General features: G+C 34.2%; 1 protein-coding gene across 1 annotated transcript in view; it reads right to left on the bottom strand.

The window, feature by feature from the left end:
* LOC126972947 (227 kDa spindle- and centromere-associated protein) overlaps nucleotides 1-22,339 on the bottom strand; it is a 92,217-nt gene that overhangs the window by 38,046 nt on the left and 31,832 nt on the right. Inside the window, exon 15 of the mRNA XM_050820041.1 lies at nucleotides 17,898-18,055. Within this exon, the coding sequence (XP_050675998.1) occupies nucleotides 17,898-18,055 (158 nt within the window). The remainder of the gene's footprint in view (nucleotides 1-17,897; nucleotides 18,056-22,339) is intronic.

The raw sequence follows: 22,339 nt of genomic DNA, 5'->3' as shown, positions 1-22,339 counted from the left end.
CCTACTTACTTTTAAATAATGTCAATGAAGAGTAACAATATCAGGTTGATAGCAAGCACACTTTTAGTGAGAAAAAAAAATGTATAATTATTTTTTAAATAAGAGGGGGCAAGGTAGCTCATGTGGTGAAGATTGTTGAACCAACCGCCCATGTACATATATAATATATATGTTATATCTAAGCAAAAGCTTAAGATATAACATTACGTTTCATAAAAATACAATATCATCGAATTACGGCCAATTAGCGACCTCTCGTAGTATTTTATTTCTCAAGGGTGTTTTTAATTTTTCATCGAATCTAATTATAAAATATTACTTTTTCATTTTAATTCTGAAAAAAAGGTGATAAGAATAGTTAAATTAGAAATGACACTGATCCATATACAGGACGATAGTAATAAATTCTGTTCAAAACAATACTAGTTTCAGGCATAATAACATTAACGCAGCCATGTTAGATTGTCATTTAAGTCTATCAACGGCACAGAGCTCAGAATCGTAACTGTCTTCAAACTTACATAACACAAACACATACCTACATCGTATTATCAAATTATCGACATATTTACATTCAATAGAGGACACAGCTCCCGTCGTAATCCGGGTAAGTAATTCTTTCTGAGTAAGTAATGCGCTGATAAATGAAATTAAATCGCACAAACAAGTGCTGCCATTCCGCCCGCGGCCCGTGCGCCCTCTAGTACCGCACTAGTGGCTAGTGAAGGGCCTATCTCACAACAATATCGATAATACAGTTCGTTATGTTGCCTTTTAATTGTATACTTATTGAAGTGAGAACTTGTAAAGCCGCACTGATCACTTAATTTTGTGGAAATCGAATTAGACTGAGCCGTAACACTCTTATATGTATCGTTGGTTCAAATAAGGGGGCTCGTTCGGTGAGCAGAGTTGGATTTCATATTATATAAACGTTTCGTTAATGAAGACTAGAACGCCAAACAGCTACCTATCTATATCTACACACAAAATTACTTCGTAGAATTTCCAAATCTATACACTAAAGACTAAAGATGAACGCAAAATAATAACTGAAGGAAGCGAGGAATATGTCGTAAGGAAAAAAAAAGTTTTATAATTATTGTAGTCTAAACATAAAATTGAAATAATTGAAGCTCATTTTTTTTTAATTATTTTACCTTGCCAATTAAACTACTTACAGAATATTCTTACTTATGAAATGGTGAAAAAGTTATCACTTCCCATCAAGTGACCTTGTTTGTCCTTCTATTTAAAAATATATATAGCTAGTATCGATATTACAACACCCATCACTAGACTACAAAGTTAGCAAAAAGCGCATCGCATCTCGACATGTGCGCGCCAATCTGTCGCTGCTACTCAACTCTCAAGCACCGTGTGCCATCCCGCTTTATAGCACACTACAAACCTATCTCCATCCCTCTTCCACGCCCCAATAGATCACACCCCAGTGTCGCGACTACTTAGCGAGTGAACGATAATCGGCAGCGATGTACACTACTCGATTATATTCGATTGTCCGACTCGATTAATCGGGTCGCGGGCGATACGCGACTTACTGATACGCGTTGCGTGTCATATTTCCACCATACTTTGGAGATTATATTTAATCCCTAACAATGGATATTATACAGTTGTCCTGAATTAACAATGTCATAATCTAATATATTAATTTTAATAAAATGAGACAAATTAAATTCATTTCGTACCTACCTATCCGTTTCCATGACACGCTAGTAAACATCGTTAATTTAAAATAAGTTTATCTGTAACTTACTGAACTAATTTATTCAAATTTCGAAAAAAATTTTATTCACTGTAAAACTTTATAAGTTATTTAGTGCAAATCAGGATGAAGTACAAAAGTTAAAAAAGCATTCAAATAAGTGTAACAATATTAATTAACTTTCACATTATACTAGGCTTCAGGTGTTAATTTATTTTTTAGGTTAATTTAAAAATTAATATGGCTATAAAAACAAAAAAGCGCATAATTTATCCTACTTTAATATCATTTGGGAGTTTATCATAAAATAGCACAGTCCACTTTAAAAGATTTTGCAATTTTAGGGAGCCTAGCAGATGGAACCTTTATAAAAATGATACCACGTAAATAGCAATGCATTAATTTAGACGAAGCCTCCATGAATTGACGATCGACCAACAGTGCCACAAATGGACTAGACGGGAACCCCCACACGAAGAAGCAAAATGGCCGTGTACGAGAGAACTCAATAGATTTGGCAAAACGAAAGCCATTCATAAGTTTACCTCAGTTAAGCTTTACTGGACTTACGCTAACTCGCGATCGGCCACGTTGCTCGGCCAATGTAAAGAGGTCGCTTTAAATTGACATTTGATATTTGGTGGATTATTGTCCCGATTGTATTTGCGTAATTATATTCAATAATTAAAACTGAATCTTCTAGAAGCTACCATTGTTGTTTCAGTCAAGCTCTGTTGGAGCAGCTGAGCTCTAAGGAACCCTGCATTCAAAGCATGCTAATCTCCAATCTAATCTCAGAGTTAACTAGACGGGGAGTAATCCGACGTTAAGTGTCGTGGGAGGTCGCAGGTGGGACCGCTCGGTGCGAACTTAGCACGTGTTAGGGCCGATTTGTTTCTGTTCGAATTTCGCGGTCGACGCCTCTTCAATGAGCCGATGCTTGGCAACTAAATTATTGTTGTAGTCCCGTGTATCTACAACAAATAACCGGTCATATAAAACTACAACCAGAACGAGAAAAAAAATACTATTTATGGCCAAAAATGAATTCATTGTTGTTCACTATATTCTCCGATAGCGTTAATTATCTTTTTCATAGTAATAAACCAATTTTGAAATACACATGGCAATAATGATGTCGAAACTCGCAGTGAGACAGCCCCAATTCGTTAACCGATCTTCACCAAGATAACGTAAGACCTCACCCGGCTCGAGAATCCGTTTTAACTCTGCTGGGCCTATATTTCGAAAACCACTTTAAAGCTCGCCAGTCCTGGCCCTAACTACCATTTTTTCCGCGATAACGACAAATCATAAAAATAATAAATAATAAAATAAGCCAATAAATCATGACTGTTTAGTATGTGTACAACAATTTCAAATTTGAATTTAGATTTTCGAATGTTCATTCAATAAATGAATGACGAAATTGTTTTCACTTTTCTTTTTCTTGTTTACTAAGCTCTATCAACCCTACCAAAGATTTTTTTTACACATGAGCGCTTAAATCGGTCATACCTTACATGGAGCAAAGTTCTGTTTTTTTAAGGAAGTGCCGAGAAAAAAAACCGAACTTGTTTTTGTATCACCCCTCGCTCGGTGAAGAGCATTTTTATATAGGACGGTATAACAGACGTATACCAGGGCTCCCACCGCGAGTATTGTAAATGAATAAATATCTGAGCGAACCTATGGGATGAGGTAAAGGGACGAATCCATAGCGAGAGATCCTACTCCGGCTACGTTTGGACTTTGGCCAGCTAATAGCTATACAGAAAGAAAAAAAAATGTTATAAAAATCCAATTGAAAGAATAGGAAAGAAATGTATATGCTGTCTGTACCTAGAACGCAGAATTATTATGGTGAACGAGCTAGAAGGTTTCTTGTACCAAAACTGTTAAACAGTATGCCTAGGCATATCAGAAATAAGCCCAATACTAAAACTGAGTATAAAAGGAACATTCTAGCTCATTTGCTAAAAAACTGAAAAGAAAGACGGAGGTAATTGTAATATCTATATAACTTTGGGAGCTGCTTCTCTGCCAACAAACTACTATGGAGTTTGGCTGTCTGTATTTTTATTGTACTGTAATTGGAGTGAATAAAGGCTTTTTATTATTATTATTATAAAGTATAGTGGGTTAATATCCTACAATACTTATTTAAAGCATTAATATTCGTTAAACGACACCTTATTTTATCCGCATTTAAATGTCATTAATTTTTTTCCTTGATATTAGAAAAAAAACTTAAACTGTTTCAAAACAAAAAATCACAAGGGTGTAAATTTTGTTGATAAGTGAATATTTTACAAAAAATGTTCGATATTTTCAGTATAAACGACAATTTCATAATTTAACCTCTAATAACAAACAGTGGTCACAACTTCACAGCGGGCGACAAACGCTAGCTGCGAGGGGAAAATTGAGATATAAACAAAATGGATGCTTGCAAATTATTATTAAGTATTTCATTCAATGGCCAAAGTCAAATAACATACGCACTTCTGAATAATAGCACTTCTTTTTAAATGACTATTTTAAAATTTTTAACTTTTTGAGCATGAAATCAGATGGATACTAAAGCATAAATGACTTTCAAAATGATCTCACACTTTAAGAATATATCAATACAGATTAGATTGACTCGGCCATCGCACAAACTAATATGATAAGTATTAATTGTGAGATATATTGTGTTTTTAATCAAAATAAATATCATACAATCTGTTTTCATGTCATGGCCAAGTTCATCTATTTATTTTAAGCATAATATATATTCAATATTGATATGAACATTTAATTTAAAAAAAATGAATAAACAATAATTAGAAGATTTTGTTAGGTTAGCTAACTACTTAGAACAGAAATGACCCTTAAGGCGACACTAAATGCCAGCGACCTTGAGCGATATGAGTTCACGGCTGCCGGCCCGCCATCTATGAACAAAGTCAATATTTTCTAAATTCTTGCGTGGAAACGTAACATTTTAACAGGTGCAAGCAGTTTATATGCGTACACTCCTCGTTGATCATTACTAATGTGAATAAATGTACCCGCACAAAAAAAGTACAAGCTGTAAGAATAACTTTTCTGAGAGTAGTACTAAACAAATGCGTCATGCTATGCCAAAAAAACTTGTTTAACTGCAAAGAAAAGTGGTGGTTCAAAAAGATTCTGGAGTGTTAACTATATATATATGTGTAACAGGATTAAGTAGTGTTCATAGCTCCAAATGCTATATTTTCACCACAAAACTTGTCTAAAAACACCTTGTTTGCGTGTTTTCTGCTCACCCTTCTCCTTAAGAACTGAAATATGACCGACTTAGTATTACATGAATCTCACAACTTTTTCCGGTAGACGAACTGAATTGCGAGACATTCTTTTTGTTTTTGATGGCTTTACTAGTTGCTTACCGTAATGTAATTTGATTGACCTCTTTACCCGGATTGGCAGTGGCTTTTTATATTAGCCTCCGCTCTGAGACATGTGCGGAATGACGTATTGGTTATTGATTATAGCAACACAAATACTTAATGATAAAAATACACGCACATCGAATCAATTACTTCAATGCTTGAGAGATTCTCATTAAGGCCAAAAACAATACGCAGAACTTTAATAACACGACTGCTCTTTCATTAAACAATAATTATTTGCGCCAATTGTCTGAATGAACACAACTCAAAACAGAACTCCATAACGTCAAATATTTTAAGCTCAATCATTATTTAAACTCAAGTACCCCTCGTTAGTTGTCTGAACAATAATATATTTACACTTAGTGGGCAGTGGACACAACAGAACAGTGGGGCACCGAGGGGCACCGCGGGGCATCACGGGATACACCGCGGGGGGCACATTGAGATAACTCTAATCTTGATTAAGATTTTGGACACACAATATACTCGTAGTTAGTTTGCAAACAACATTACGGCGATTATCCGTGATATTTATTATTTGATGAAGTTATCATCGCCAAATAAAAGTAGTTTTCGTTTTTTATCTATGTTTTGTAACGTAAGAGATTTTTAATCAGTGCAATAATAGAATTAATGAATTAAGGTCAGAATATTATAGGTATTCAATTTTTTTTTTGGAAATCACATCAAGCGTGATTTATACATAATTATCCAAACAAGGTCAGTTGTATTTTCCGTGTCGATAATGACATATATTTTTTAAGCTCATTAGAAATACCCCAAATACCGTTAAAACTTCAGAATACGAAATACTAAAAATATATAGCAAATAACACAAGCAGGAACGTCACGGGTACAATAATCTGCGTATTAAAATATTCCACAGTCGACGGGCGCCTAGGGACACGTCACGCGCCGTATTCGAACCCACTCCCCCGAGACTACATCGGAACCACATTTGCAAAACACGACCTAATGCGAATTTGAAATACTGACATCGAGACGGTTATAATTGTTGATTGGGGTCGGTCACGGTTGATTATTTGTGGGGCACTTCCATATAATCTACGAGCTGCTTGTCCATGTGATGGTTAAATCGAAGTTTTTATTTGCCATTGCTTGACCCGAAAGACCTAAGATTTTCTCAGCAGCTTATAAACTCTGCAGTTCGTAGCCCTGTCGGAAATAGCAATAACAGCGCAACCCACAACTTAGTATTCTAAAATAAAAGTAGAAACACAGGCTATAAGGCAGCTTAAGGGTAAGCCATTTATTATACATTGATTTAAAAAACAAATACAGAAAATTAAAAAATAAAACTCCGAGAGAAGCATTTTAATTTGTGTGATTGTTATTTGTTTTACATTTTAGCACCGCGTTTCAATTTATGTGGCAGCATTGCAATGAATTTAACTCGAGAAAATATTCGCGTCATGATTTTTCATGATTTTCGCTGTGGCCCAAGTCAAAAGAAAGTTGCCAGAAACTACAACTGGCATATGGTAATGAGGCTACTTCTCGTATAGTTATGTGTGTTGCTGGTTCACTGAATTCTGACGTGGGCGTGATTATCTCTGTGGCGACTTACATGAAGGTCGTATAACATACGGATTGAAACAACCGATTGAAAGTAATATAAAAATGTTACATGTCAGCGACTCTTTTTGAACACGGAAACTAAACAACTAAAACTCAAAATTGTTATTGTAAACGTTTATTGTTTATTATACTATCAATACTCTTTTATGTATACACTCAAATCGAAGATTGGTATATTCATTTTTAGTGTTTTTGTAATTAAAAATGCAGCGGCCAACACACACAGGAAGCCTTCATAAAGTTTAACCCCCTTATTCATAATAGTCTGCTAACTTAAAGTCTTCTTCTATTGACCTAAGTCAGAATGAAAAATAACACTCTGTACAGGTGTTTTAAGTTAGCGGACCATTATGAATAAGGGGGTAAGTATTTGTATACAATAAGTATTTTAATCTATGTATTATCTTATATGTTAAACAAATATATAAAGAGGACAGATGAGCGGACGCACAATCGTCAAGGACCGATGGCATAACAATATTTTCATCACCTTAACCAGGATCACTAGGATAATTAAAAATTTATCGACACACATTCGATATGAGAAGTTTTGTAAGTGAAATGTTACAATAAAAAAAGATTTACAAAAACTAAAAAGCACTATATGATTTATATTGTAAATATTATTACGTAAGGAATATAGCAAAAAAATATGTCTTTCGTTGTATTAACATCGCCTTGATGAAGATTTCACTTCTATTGTGTGGTCTAGCACATCCCGCTTTTGTTTAAATTGAGAATTAATTTTAAAGCGATGTACGGTTTAGATTTTTTTAATCATAATAAACCATACCATACTTATAATGTCACAGAAAGTACACTCCATATTTCACCATTATCCGTGAAATACACATAGTCCACACATATTGCTCATCTAGGCGATAGACTCAGCTCTTCGGCATATGCAGTTAGAAAGATTAGAGAGTACACTAATGTTGCGACCGCTAGATTAGTGTACTTCAGTTATTTTCACAGCATCATGACGTACGGTATTTTACTATGGGGTCATGCTGCTGACATTGATATGCAAAAGAGAGCTGTTCGTGCTATATATCAGCTTGGTTATAGACAGTCTCCCCAAGAAACATTTAAAGAAATAAATATTATGACTATTCATTGTCAGTACATTTATGAAAATTTAATATAGTAGTTATGAGAAATGACATCAAAAAGAATTCTAAAGGAATCAATTTTGAGAAAACAAATGCCTTTTATGCCTTTATGCCTTTTATGAAATATTCCGCAAGTCTTTCATGTATTTATTGGCTATTCGATGTCTAAAGTATCTATTAGCGCCCGTGAGGCATGTTCGGGTCGGCTAATAAGGGGTAGAGTGTAATGTAGCAAGAATTATTGTGACACTTTTTGCGATCGTGTATTTTGATTTAATTTCGCAGTGAACATGCGCATATGCCGCCGTGCGCGACGAGTCGTCAATGTATTAGCTAATGCGGCGTTAAATCAAAAATATGGCGTATTTTATATCACTAGTTTGGTTTAGGTGTATTCTGTACAAATCGAAAATCTTAAATGGCCAACAGCTACCTTTGTCTACAGTCAGTCTTTGTTCCAAAAGTTAAGCTTTTTATTTAGTGGCGCATTTCATTATTGTCTAAAATAAACACGAAACTGAACTATTAAAAAAAACAAAGCTCTTACACAACTCGGTGGCTTTTTATTAAAATTCGATAACTTTTTGAGTAGGTAAGCGATATTTTGATATTGACACAATCTTACACAAATTATCTTGCCCCAAACTAGGCATAGCCTCTACTATGGGTACAAGACAACGATATATTTAAACCAATATACTTACTTAAACATACATAAATACTTATAAACATCCATGACTCGGAAACAAACGTCCATGATAAAGTACGCAATACGTAATGTTCTAATTACATCAAATTTGATTTAATTCGAATAGATGACATGAAATAGTAGATTTTACAACGAGTGCACAAAACGAACCATTTTTTATCCGAGACTTTTAGCAGCCCGAGCCGAAAGTGAGGGCTGATAGTAATGTCTAGGATAAAATCGTTTTGTGGGCGAGTTATAAACTCTGCTTTTCATCTCGATTGCGAGGAAATAAAACAGAAATAATATAACATGGACATTTTTAACAATTTTAGCAAATTTGAAGAAACACCACATGAAAAAACAAGACCTGTTTCCCGCCGCTTTTTTTTAATCTTACGACATTGATATTTAGGCTTGGGCTCCAGACCTATACAGCCTACTATTAAATTAATTTTGTAATATATATATATATAATTTATTAAATAACCTACTGTATTTAAATTAAAATTTTAATATCTTTTATGTCTTAAAAAATATATGAGGCACATAAATTAAAGTAAATATGATAAAATAACAAATTCTATCTCTGAACTTTTTTATTGTGTTTGGCTGTATGGCTCATTTTCTTTGCCTTAATATAGATACATATTTTATGACTAAATCCTTTTGTGCACTTGTGTACAAAAATCGATTTTGTGCAGCCTATATCGTGCACAAATAAGCAATTTCAGAGCATGAGAAGCGAAGAAAATATTTCCTTCATATTACAAAGAATTTTAACTAATTCCATTAAGCGAGGCCAAATCAGAGAAGCGTATAAAACAACGAAACACATCAATAATAATAACGCGTCGCCTACTAGGGTATAGCGCACAATTACAGTCACCTGCTATTAAATCGAGCGCGCATCATTGACAAAACACAAATTGAATGCGAGTCCGCCAGGGGTCGCTGTCACCCCCCTTCACTCACCGGGCCTCTATTGAATAAATATTGTTTCTTCGATGGATTGAATTAAGTGCGCATAATGCAGGGAAGAATGGGATAGGCGGGGGCGACACTTGCGTTTATAATAATAATTATAATATTCAAGTGACGCCGAGAAAAACATGAACTGATGTGTTTGCTCAATAAATATTGCTGTCAAAAGGTAATTTGATTAAATTTTATTGTACTGATGAGGAAGATAGTATATTACGCACCTAGGGAGAAAAGTAGATCATACTCAATGCAATCAGGGCAATGTTCTACTTATCTCACCACCACGCACCACGTTTTTTTTCCATCTGGATGAAAAGGTCACTTTTAGTCCCTGGTACGAGGGACCAAAGTCGTCTTGCCGTGAGAGAATTGGCCATTTTTGGTTTGCCTTTTTTATTTTTTATTTTGCCATAATAAAACACAACTTAATTCATTCATGACCATACTTACAATTTTAAACTGTTTAAGTGTAGTTATTTCATTAAATATAACATTGAATTTTGTGATGTGATTTAATCAAATTCTTTGATGATAATCTCTTAGTAGGTGTCATCTGGTAATCGAACGGAAGTATCTAATGTTTTTTTTTTCTATCAGTCGTCTCAATAACAATTAGAGCGAAGCATTATCACGTATGAATGACAACTATACAGTTTGGCTGCTTATCAGGTTAATCAATTCTCCCAGTGCTTTGGAGACTCTGCCACCGGTATTGAAACGAAGTGCATTTTTAGTATTAAAAATTATACAATTATAAAAAAAAGTGTGTGTGTACTTCTGTATGCACACAAGAAGTTATACTTCTTTGGGCTAACGAAGCAAAAATCAATAAAATAATTTATTCCTCGTGCTATTCTACGTTTTTAGAAAGAACAATATTGTCAAAATCTTACAAAGATGGCTTTGACAATTAATTATTAAATAATGAATACGGCTGTATGGGCTTGAACCCTTTGCCTGTCCTAATGGACGAAGAAACCAAATAATAACGAATGACGCAAACGTCAGAAAATTTTAGCAACCAACTTCAACCTGTTACTTTTGTGTTATAGTGATGCGCGCGCATCTTAAAATTTCACTCTCATCATTTTTTCATAACGCGCGTAAGGAAGTATAACTTCAAGAATAATTAGTTAATTATCATTACGCATCTGCTTAGCACGAATCTTCTGTTCCGCCATGGATATAAGCTATTGTATGGTGTAAATAAATTACAAAAGGTACAAAAATCAAATATTATTTTTTTTATGTAAAAGGGGCAAACGAGCAAAAGGCTTACTAACCACCAGTGGTTAGTGGACAAGATGCGTCGCCTGCCTTTAAGATGGGAGTATGCTCTGTCAACGAGTAGTTACAAGTGCAATATCTAATACATAAAATTCTCGTGTCATGGTGTTAAACATTGAACTCCTCCGAAACGGCTTGACCGATGCTCATGAAATTTTGAGTGCATATTGGGTAGGTCTCGGAGAATCGGACAACATACTCTATTTTTCAACCCCCTTAATGTTAAGGTCCAAAGGATTTTTTGACATTTTTTTTTAAATTTGTTTGATTATGAGTCAGCATTAAAAAATACATACAACTTCAAATTTTCACCCATCTACGATCAACAATTACTTTTGTATCGCGATTTTAATATCGGCAATACAACGTTTGCTGGGTCAGCTAGTAATCTTATAAAATAATGAATGTCCTAATTTCATCAAAACAAAAATGACACATCTGTGTAATTTCACGCAATTGAACAAAAACAATGCGGCCAAAGCTATGAAATAATTATAATAAAACTACATAGCGGAGTCGTCTCTAATAAAAGAAAAATAATTACTTAGTCTTCGGCACTTTAGTTAATTAATAATGTCATCGCTGGTCAACTGGTGCAACTTATAACGGTGAAAACTAGTTGTGTTGACTTCCAATTACAAAATAAGCATTTTATATCTAATAAATAAAACTTGAAAACAATTTTAACTAACGATGCGGGACTGACCTGAGAGTTGAACAAAGCATACAAGATTTTATTAACAATACGTCACTCGAACGGTTGGCTCAGTTGGGTCTCGCACAGAACGCGAGAGATAGCGAGTTCGTGTCCCATATCGTTCATAAAAGTTTGTTTTCAAATTTTATTTGTGTAATTAATCCCAGAAGTGAGGGTTATCACTTTAAAACATAACAAATTGTCTAGATTTTATGTCTAAATAAGAATGTTACCTAATTATCCAAGTAATCATTGAACAAGCTTAAAATTTTTCTATTAACATATTAAATAACAAATCTTTTAGGATCACTTTTATTTATAAGAGATTTACAGTTTCTTATTTTTACTTATCCCAATGTAGTAAGAGAAACAGATCAATACACAATAACGTCTTAGTAATCTATTTTAACTCTTGAGGACACAACCACTGGGAGGCTACTTTGCACAGGAAGCCGGCTAGATTATGGGCACCACAATGGCGCCTATTTCTGCCGTGAAGCAGTAATGTGTAAACATTACTGTGTTTCGGTCTGAAGGGCGCCGTAGTTAGTGAAATTACTGGGCAAATGAGACTTTATCTTATGTCCCAAGGTGACGAGCGCAATTGTAGTGCCGCTCAGAATTTTTGGGTTTTTCAAGAATCTTGAGCGGTACTGCATTGTAATGGGCAGGGCATATCAATTACCATCAGCTGAACGTCCTGCTCGTCTCGTCCCTTATTTCATAAAAAAAAGTTTATAACAATGATTCAAATAAATATATGGTTGAAACGATTATTATTATTGCAGGGTAAACGCACAAATTGTCGTCCTGTTAATCTATTCATGTTGAATATCAAAAAGCCAATGAACCGCTTTGTAATTAGTCAGCATGTCGTCCGATCGCGACGCCCCGCCCACCAATTGCAAAATTAAAATGTTTAGCTCTTAATTATTTTGAGTAGAGAAGTGCCCCGTTGCGTTTCAGTACGAAATATGGGGGTCTGATGGGGTATAAACGTTTGATTTAGTTTTTTTTAATATAAGCCACTAGCCCGATGAATATTGATCATTGCTACAGAGTTTATTGATTTGAGCACTAGGCTCATTGTAATATTCTCAAACTAAGGCTGCATGGGTCACCCTCCTGTCAGTCCGCCTAACAGTCCTAATCTAGCACAGTGCGACTTCTTTTAATTCCCTAAAACAGAAAATCCGCTGAAACGGATCCAGTTTTAAGATTCGCAGCGTTCGAGAAGACCGTAGGAGAGATGTCTGCGGCAGAATGGAAAAAGTGTTTCGAAAACTGATTTAGGCACCCGAGACTTTGCATAGAGGATTTCATAAAATTAATGGATTAATGTGATTTTTTTAGTTTCCCAGAAATTTCTGAGAGCCTCATATAATTATTATTATCGTTTATTAAAAAAGGCGTTTACATGTTCTAACTATAAAACAATTATACGTTACATTACATCAAAAATCTGTTTTATGTCGAGGGTAAAAAAAAGCATTCCAACTAAGTGTATAATAACAGCACTAACGATATCGAATCGAGTGTTTCATTCGATTCAGCATCTTGGTTCACAATGACTAAGTGCCACTCGTGTTTGAGTACAACCGATTGTTCGATAATCGATTCGCAATGTGATTTTGACACAAATTTTGGAAGGAATTTACTCAATAAGCAAGTGTAAAAAACAATTCTGTTGCGCGGGTCTTTTGAGTTGAATTTTATTATCACATAAAATTATTGTAATTACTGTTGGCTATTATTGTTTTTTTAAAGAATACAAACTGTTCGCTTTTATCGTTAGGTGTAAGACTAATTATTATGGTTGATTTCAATTGATGGTTGAGTGAATCTGTCAGAGATGTCTGAAAGTGTGGTGATAAAAATAAGAGTCTTTAAGGATAACCTCCGATTAAATAAGATTGCCATCACGAGTATAATGTAGAAAATCAATCTGAACAACCGAACGAGTGTTTAATTATTCGATTCAATATCTCGAATACAATGAACGAGTGCTACTCGATTTCAAGTTGAATAGATTGTTCGATAATTGATCTGGTGAGAGCAGGAAGTGATTTACATCTTCAGATGTGAACGTCGGGTTTTACTGAATATTTTTACTCTAACAACGAGCAGGCGCCCGGAATTATTCTCGCGTAATTTTCGAAATTTGGCACACATTTCAAAAAAACTGTTACAGCAAGCTTGCCACTTTGAATTGCAATGAAACAAACACTTTATGTTAAGCAAGCTTTGCCAGTATGGAGAACATTGCTAAGTCTGTCACTTTATGAGCGAAGAGGTTATAGCGTTCCAGTGGGAGGCTCCTTTGCACAGGATGCCGGCTAGACTAGGGTACCACAACGGCGCCTATTTCTGCTGTGATGCAGCAATGTGTAAGCATTATTGTGTTTAGATCTAAAGAGCGCCGTAGCTAGTGAAATTACTAGGCAAATGAGACTTAAGATCTTATGTTTCAAGATGACGAGCGCAATTGTAGTACAGCTCAGAATTTTTGGGTTTTCAGGTTCAGGTTCAGGTTGTTGGGCAGGGCGTATCAATTACCTCAGCTGAACGTCCAGCTCGTCTTGGCCCTTATTTCATAAAAAGAAATCATAAAATCATAACTACTCTAACAATTAGTCGCTAAGTCATATCGGCTCTAGAATACAGTAGACAAAAGATGAATCCATTAAATCGCTGTACAAGGCAAAAAGATTCTTGTAAATCGCACGGTTTTGGAATGCCATTTACCAATCAACGTGATGTGTGAAATATCGCATTTAGACATGATGTCTTAGAACAACATAAAATCCCCTTGTAATACAGAAGGCACTATCATTATCAACATTGGTTCGAACCAACTGCGTTTGATTAGATCAATGAAGCACTTGTAATTTAACAAACATTGATGTCACATCGCCCTCGGAAAGTACAGCCACAGATCACGAGTAACAGTAGTCCGACCAAACTGCTACTACCCCTGTTTTTAAGATCATTATTGTAAATAAATAAATAATTTGAAGTATTACTAAAACATTATTGAATCCCTTTGTTTTCTTGTACGTACACGTCTTAAATTTTAAAACTTTAAACTTTTTTGAATAAACTGTAATCGTTTGGACCGTTTTGATGAAATTATTGAAACTTTTTTACAATATCTAATGTCATTACGTATTCGATGAGGTAAGTTGAACGTAGAATAAGTAAATATTTAAAATCAAGACAATTGACAAAAATGTGTTACGAAATTAATGAGCTATACAAATAAATATGTAGGTAAGAGTGTTTGTTAATCAAGGCGCGAGAATATTTGATAAAAAATCATGTAAAATATTCTCTTCAATCCCGCACTATATTTGCCACATGTATAGTCTTTTTACGTATATCTGAAAACCTTTACACACTAATTAAATCTTAATGTAATAGTTCAATAAGGGCATGATTTATTTTAATACAATAACTCAATGTGTTCCTTGATCGCCCATTAGAGATACTGAAATATTTTTACTATAAATAAAATATTTTTGAATATTCGGGACTGCGGTCGTAGCGCTTTTTATCAAAAAATAAATAATTAATAAACATTTTCCAGTGGACTGAATTGTGAATCGAAGCCATTCTCGAATTCACTTAAACACACACACAAAATTCATCAAAATAAGTTAAATCAGCCGATTAGGAGTTCACTTATATATGGACTGTTTTGAGAATCTAAACCTTTCTCGAATTCACTGGAAACAAAATTCATTTAAATCGGTCTATCCGTTTGGTAATTAAACACATATAGACATGAATTCAAAAATAATAATTGTATGGATTATGAAATAATTCGTTAAGTTTCATAATTATTATACTAGGGAATCGTATAATGCTAATTAATTCTTATTTCAATTTATTTCAAAAGACTAAACTTAATAAGGTTGGCTAAGATTGCAAATATTTATCAACGTAAATAAACACATTATTTGGCCAACTGTTACGGCTGCTCTGTGGCTCAAAGTGCAATGCAACACAGGTTCCATATGCGAACAATAGTATGTGACTCGACTTCGCACATGTTCCCGTCTACGCGCGCTCTATTCAATTTGTGTAATGCACCTTTTGCACTTAATTGACAATGATTTTTAGGGGGACCACTTTTTAGGAAATTGTTTTTACTAATTACACGCATACGTTATTTATCGAGTGATTATATCTTACAGGTACTATGAGACTTTCAAAGTCAACAAGCAATACGAAAATGTAATATTAATTTCATATCATATTTTTGGTTTCGAAAAACAAATCGTTCATTGTCGACAGTTCCACTTAAACACACTACGAAATTTTATCAAAATTGTTTTAGCCACTATATAGATCAGTGGCCTCTCTCCAAAATTATAAAATAACTAGTTTTTACCCGAGACTTCATTCGCGTGGAATAGTTGCTTTGGGCAGCATTTGATACATTTTTATAACCAACTTTATTGTGTTTGCCATCCTTTGCTAAATCATAAAGATTTTGCGGGTTTGATGATGCCACATATAGTGTCCCATACGAAAAAACAAATATTTTCTAAAAGTACTCCTGTAAATTTTCTGCTTTCTATTTTTGTACCAATTTTACTTGTTATAGCGTCTAGTAATTTTCTTTATTATCTATGCAGTCTATGATTCGCCGAGTTGCGCACGCAGACCGCCTTAATGTTCTCATAGTTCTCTCCCATCGCCGTGATCAAGACATAATGCGCATCAAAAGTCAAAACTGTGATCTAAATTATAAAAAACTCCTAAATATTTGTTAGTTACAATATATTTATTTAAGCCCAAAATTAAAAGTATACAAAATTCATTGTTTTGTTTCATTAGGAAACAATAATCAAAATCAAATTCAAAGTTAGGCCATGAGAGCGTGACTTTCTTTGGACTCCGTACGAACTTTCGTCTTACTCGACGCTTATTCGCGATTAAAGGTAGCCTGTATCCTTTTCCAAGTTTTAGTCTATCTCTGTACCAAGTAAGTTTCATCTAAATCGTTTCAGAGATTTAGGCGTGAAAGCGTAACAAACAAACTTACATTCACATTTACAATATTAAAAGTAGGGATGTATACTACTAGCTGACCTGACAGAACGTGCTTCAATAGCAAAATAAAAAATCTGATGTAGAAGGTTAAATTTGGGAGATATATGTTCCTATACGCGAAAAACTAAGGAAACATTATCATAATGAAAAATAACAGCTCACACAAAATTACGATAACCGGTTTAGCAGTACAGGAAGAATTAAGAATATATTTTTTTAAATTATATAAGCAATTTTCACAACAACGTAAATTCCAACCCCAATAATTACTCGACAAGTCATTGAGCCGCGAATCTCGCAATCAAAATACCAATAACAGGAATACGTAGAACAATACGCCACGCCAATACAAATAAACATTATGCTCTGTCAATCACCACTCTGCGACATCGGAACTGATTAGAAAAAAAACGCGACACAATACCGACCCTCCGTCCGGTTGACTTCGCTCAGGAGTTACGGGATTAAAAGACCACTGAGATTGACATTAAATGTCAATGACAATATAAAAAAACCTTTTTTTTAAAGTGAAACTTCTTTGGTCGCTTGAGGGTAAAGTTTTTACGGATGAAACGCAATGTGTGACTAGAAAATGTTGGACTTTTTGTCCAAGAAGAGGGATTGAGAGAGAGTGAGAAGAAGCGTACGTAGCACGAAGCACATAGCACCGCTAGTACGTAGAAAATCTTCCCTACTAACGTTGAAACGTGCAGGTTTAGCGCGCGGCCGCGAGTAAGTAGAACACCTTTCCTACTAGCGTATGTATCCTACTTTTGAGATTATGGATGAAGGCCATTCCTAAGCAACCATCTACTAACATATTGGCATAACAAATTTAACGTAAAAAATAAGACGCCCGCTGAGTTTCTTGCTCACTTTCTTCTCGGCTTTTTAAAGTTCAATAAGAGATTTCATGTCTATTTTGAATAAACTTTTTGGATTTAAAAGTATTTTCATTGATTAACGCGAGTATTACACATTTAAATAAAATGCCTTATTTAAAGGATTACACTCGTTTTAATCCTTTAAAAAGTATTTTATTTAAATTTTAAATAGATGTTACTTTTTAATAATTAGCTGTCTGGCTATTGCATTGCTGTTTATAAGACACATGCCGCTAAAAGACATGTTGGACAGACAGACGGCCGAACAGCAGAATCTTAGAAATAAGGTATCCGCTCGTTAACCTTAGGAGTACCCTAAGGGTAACTCTTAACTACAACGATATTCAATCTTATAATATGTCCATTATAAAAAAAAATAACAGAAAGGAGCAAGAAAGTGACACAAAATAGTATTTCCAAAAGAAAACACTCACGTGATGAACTGGTGCGTCCTGCTCCTCAGTACCGGCAGGTCTTCGGTGTCGTCTTCTTGCAGCCTGCTGAGACAGAGCACCGCGTCGAACGAGACGGACAGACAGTCAGCCAGCTGTCGGGTCAGGTCTAGCTGCTTGGGGTCTGAGAGGTCCTTCTCCTGGTGAACAACGTGGATAGTTATAACAGTCTGCGTACATTACGTCTACGTAGTAAAAAACCCGAGAGCGCAAAACCCAAATTCGCTTTCATTTATAAAAAAAGGAGTTACTTGTTATCATCCCTTGATGCCCATGTAAGCCCGTGAACTTATTTGAAAAGCCATCTAGCTTTACTATGTTGGGGAACAATTCACCTGTGTCGCGATTATGTACCTAATAGTATTTTATGCAACAGTTGTATAAGAAGGGTCTTAATGCGTGAGTGGTGTGGGGCGATATGAGCCTCAGGCGAACAATTTAATACTTTTAACATAATATCGTTAATATTTTGCTCTCTACCGTTTTGTCTTTCCGTTTTATTTTAAATAAAATAATAAAGCTCGTTTCTCTACCATAAATGGAAGTTTGTTAATATAGATTAAAAGAGAAACGGGCTAAGGATCGAACCCTGTGGCACGCCTACATCGGAGCCTTTTGAATGTAACCAAAATATCTACAAATTTATATGAGCGGATTTTTATATCAATAAGCAAATTAACGAGCACATGACCCACCGAACACGTAACGACATTACCTGACATAGATCTATACCTATTAATGAACGCGTCTCAACCCTTGATCAAGTGTGTTCTGTCTTCATAACTGTGTATAAAACAGTCAAAATATACTTGACGTGGTCTCCCGACGAAGAAACGTTCATAAATATAGAAACTTAAAACACACCCTTTTCATAAATGAATCTGTATCATAAAGCTCTTCTTTTGGCAAACAATAACCTTTTAACCTACCTTAAGTATAATGACTAAACAATTATTATTTTTTGAACTAAATTATATTTACACATATACGCTATGGTGTTTTATTATTTAAGAATCTTGATTTATTAGTTGTGCTAATGTAAGCAATAGCTGGGACGTTAGTGTTGATAATTTTTTTCTAGCATGGCATGTCAAACTTAATAATCATTACAAAATATTAAAAAAATCACAAGATAAAAAATTCCAATGTAGTTGTAATCACTCTCCAGGTACCCGACATTATTTAGTTGAATTTAAATTTGTTTTTTAGTATGTCTTTATAAGTAGGTATATTTTAATTGTTTTCTCCTCTACTTTATATGGAAATGTTAATGTTATTAATTATTTGGTAATATTATTTTATGAAGATGTCGTTTATTGTGTGTAAGTGTTGGAGGGACTCCTCAGGTATTGTTTGGTCTGAGGGGTGGATCAATGGCTAATTCGACTCTTATCCACGCTAAAGTTTTTATTTCCAAACGAGTCAGACACGTTAGATTTATATGAAGATAAAAGCCGAAAATTCACCGAAATATCGCGGGCAATAAACTTGTACGAATTTTAATAAAAATAGAAGTTAAAACAAATGTTTTAGCTTTGAACTAAATAATTATTAAGAAGATAATAGCAGTAGAGTGTTTAGTAGCTAAGCAGGTTGGTCAACTAGCACGTTTGAACGAGGCTCGATGCCCCACCGCACGTTACGATTGGCGCGTCGGATGGCACGCTTCTTGCATCTCTCTTAAAACGTAGAGATAATTTCACGTTTATACTATACTAGTAGACCTTACCAACTTTGCCCGGTTTGTTGTTGTTTTACATTCTTTTTAATGGAAGAGCAGGACAAACGAGCGAACAGTCACCCGATTTTAAGTCCTTATCTTTTTTACAATATTTCAAAAGGAATAGTCGATATTTAGTTAGCTTTTTACGAAAGTATAGATAGACAAATGATTAGATCGATTTATTATATTTAATCTGATTTGTGCAAAAAAATACTTGATTTTATTTAAATTTGAATTGTATCGCACACTTAATTTCCCAATAATGACTAATTTACTGTATTTCTTATCAAAATAATCATTACTAGATAGGTATTTTTAATAATATGTTTGTTGTCTTACCGTCACAAGAGCAATTGCGATGCCGCTCTGAATTTTGGGTTCGATCAAGAATTCTGTGCGGTCCATTATAGAGTCCTTAAATTTGCAGCTTTTAAAAGAATGCGTAAGTAACGCATTCTTTTATGTGTAGGCTTACAACGCACCAAACTGTCACTTTCTATGCTTTGCATTGTAGTCTTATATTTAAAAGAAGTTATCACAACACAGTGCTATGGTATATAATAAGCAAACTTTACGAGTCACAAACTATCAGACAAAATTTAATAATCGCAATCAACTTGAATTTCGCATACAAATAACCTATTTGGCACGTTCGTGAGATAACAATCTCGCCACCCATTCCCACCACGATCATAAAAAAACTAGATTTATCGATGATTAAGCAAAAATATACAAGATCACGTTCCGATATTCGACAATTAACATTACAGACTGCGCGGTCGGATATTTCAATAAGTTTCCAAATGCGAACACTAAAATGAAATATATTTTGACGATATCTTAGATCTCGTTCGCTTTATGAGATTGCGGTCTCACTCTTGTTCCGAATAGTTGATGTTATAATAATATAGTATATTTTGTACAGCGAGTTCGTATGCGCGAATAACAATTATATGCAGGATCAAAAATAATGATAATAATTTGATATTTTCTTGTTACAAAAGGACAAAATGCATTGAGATACTAAACTAACTCGTCTAGAGAAATGGCTTAGTCAATATTTTAAAATATGTACCTACATACAAAACAAATACCAACACACACGCACAGAGAGAGAGAGAGAGATATGACTATATATATAAATATATATACATATATATTTTTAAGAAAGTGCGTAGATACAGATATTAAATAAACATAAATCGCTCTTGCTAATAACAACCAGAGTTAACTCAAGAAAGATAGAAAATTGTGATTTTATTTATAATACTTAAAATTACACTATGGGAATGTCGAGGATCCTGTAGGTGAGGTTAAATCTCCGACGAAAATTTGAATAAAGAAACTGTTTGATAGTCAATAAATTAATAATAATCACTTGAACCTTACCTATAATAAATTTAAATATTTTATAATTTTGAAGATTTATAAACAGGAAGTGTATTATAATATAAAAAAAATATTTATTTAAATCAGTTCAAATAATTGTAATTTTGATCGATACTTCTCAAGAAACACGCAAACACAGTATGCCAAAAATAATTCAGCGGGCAATCACTTAGGTATTTCACAAGTTCGATTCTTTTACGACTGTGTTACGTCAATTAAAAGAATAATTTATTAAGGACGCTATTTTACAGCAGTATAAAATAACAATAAACTTGGAGAATATAAAAACCGAATACAAGTAAACAAAAACACGAAACTTACCGGCTTGCAACTATAAAATTATAATAATTAAGATTGTTTTGATTTTGATTATTCTGATTCTGCTTACTTATGTAACCAACGAGTTGATTCCTAAAACCTATAAGCGTTTGTCCGACGAAAATCAAATATATATATATATATATATATATATATATTGAAGGAAGATTTCTATTTACTAACTGTCGCATGTCTAAATACGACGATATAATGATTTGGTGACTTCGGTAAACTCTGGTCGTCCATCTCCATTTTTAGACTTAGATTGAATTTAATTTTTAGATCGGATTAAGTTTTTCATTAAGTCAAAGTCATTTACGTGAAAAATATATCAAATATGCGTTTTGTAACTGACTGCTACCTACCATCAAATGAGCCCCTTGGATAAACATGTCATGAAATAGTCACCTAAAAAGATATAGGAGATTATACCATTAACTGACGTGGATGTCATGACGACTAAATAAAAAAGCATAAAAAATAAACTTAATAAGTACTTGCATAATTAAATACTAGCGCGAGTGACTAAACAGAAGCAAACGCTCCACAATACATTAGCGCCGCTCTCGAGGCGCCTACTCACGCTACCGGCACGCGGCAGATAGGGCTGCGACACGTATACTTTATTACTGCGCCATTACTTCTACGACTAATGGACTTGGCGCTTCCAACATACGAGTCGTGAGTAAACAGTCATGTGTCACGTGGTAAATTATAATGCTAGTGAAGAGAGAAAAATTAGCTACTTTACTTATTTCACGACCGTGGCCTGAATGTAATATCAAATAATTTTCTTTTTATTCTTTTATTAATGACTCTTTCAGCAGGTAAAATCCCAAACAGACAATGGACATCCCAAGATTTTCAGACCACCTTTATATCACCTTAGCTCGTGTATTTTTAAATAGGTAAGTATTTTTGCTTAATCGTTACATTATTATCTTTTATACAAAATTTTCTATCCAAAATATTTTTTTTATGGAAGAGGAGCATA

Source organism: Leptidea sinapis, chromosome 28, assembly GCF_905404315.1.
Source record: "Leptidea sinapis chromosome 28, ilLepSina1.1, whole genome shotgun sequence".
Lineage (NCBI taxonomy): Eukaryota > Metazoa > Arthropoda > Insecta > Lepidoptera > Pieridae > Leptidea > Leptidea sinapis.
The sequence above is the reverse complement of the archived record's forward strand: the minus strand, read 5'-3'. Positions and strand labels throughout refer to the sequence as shown.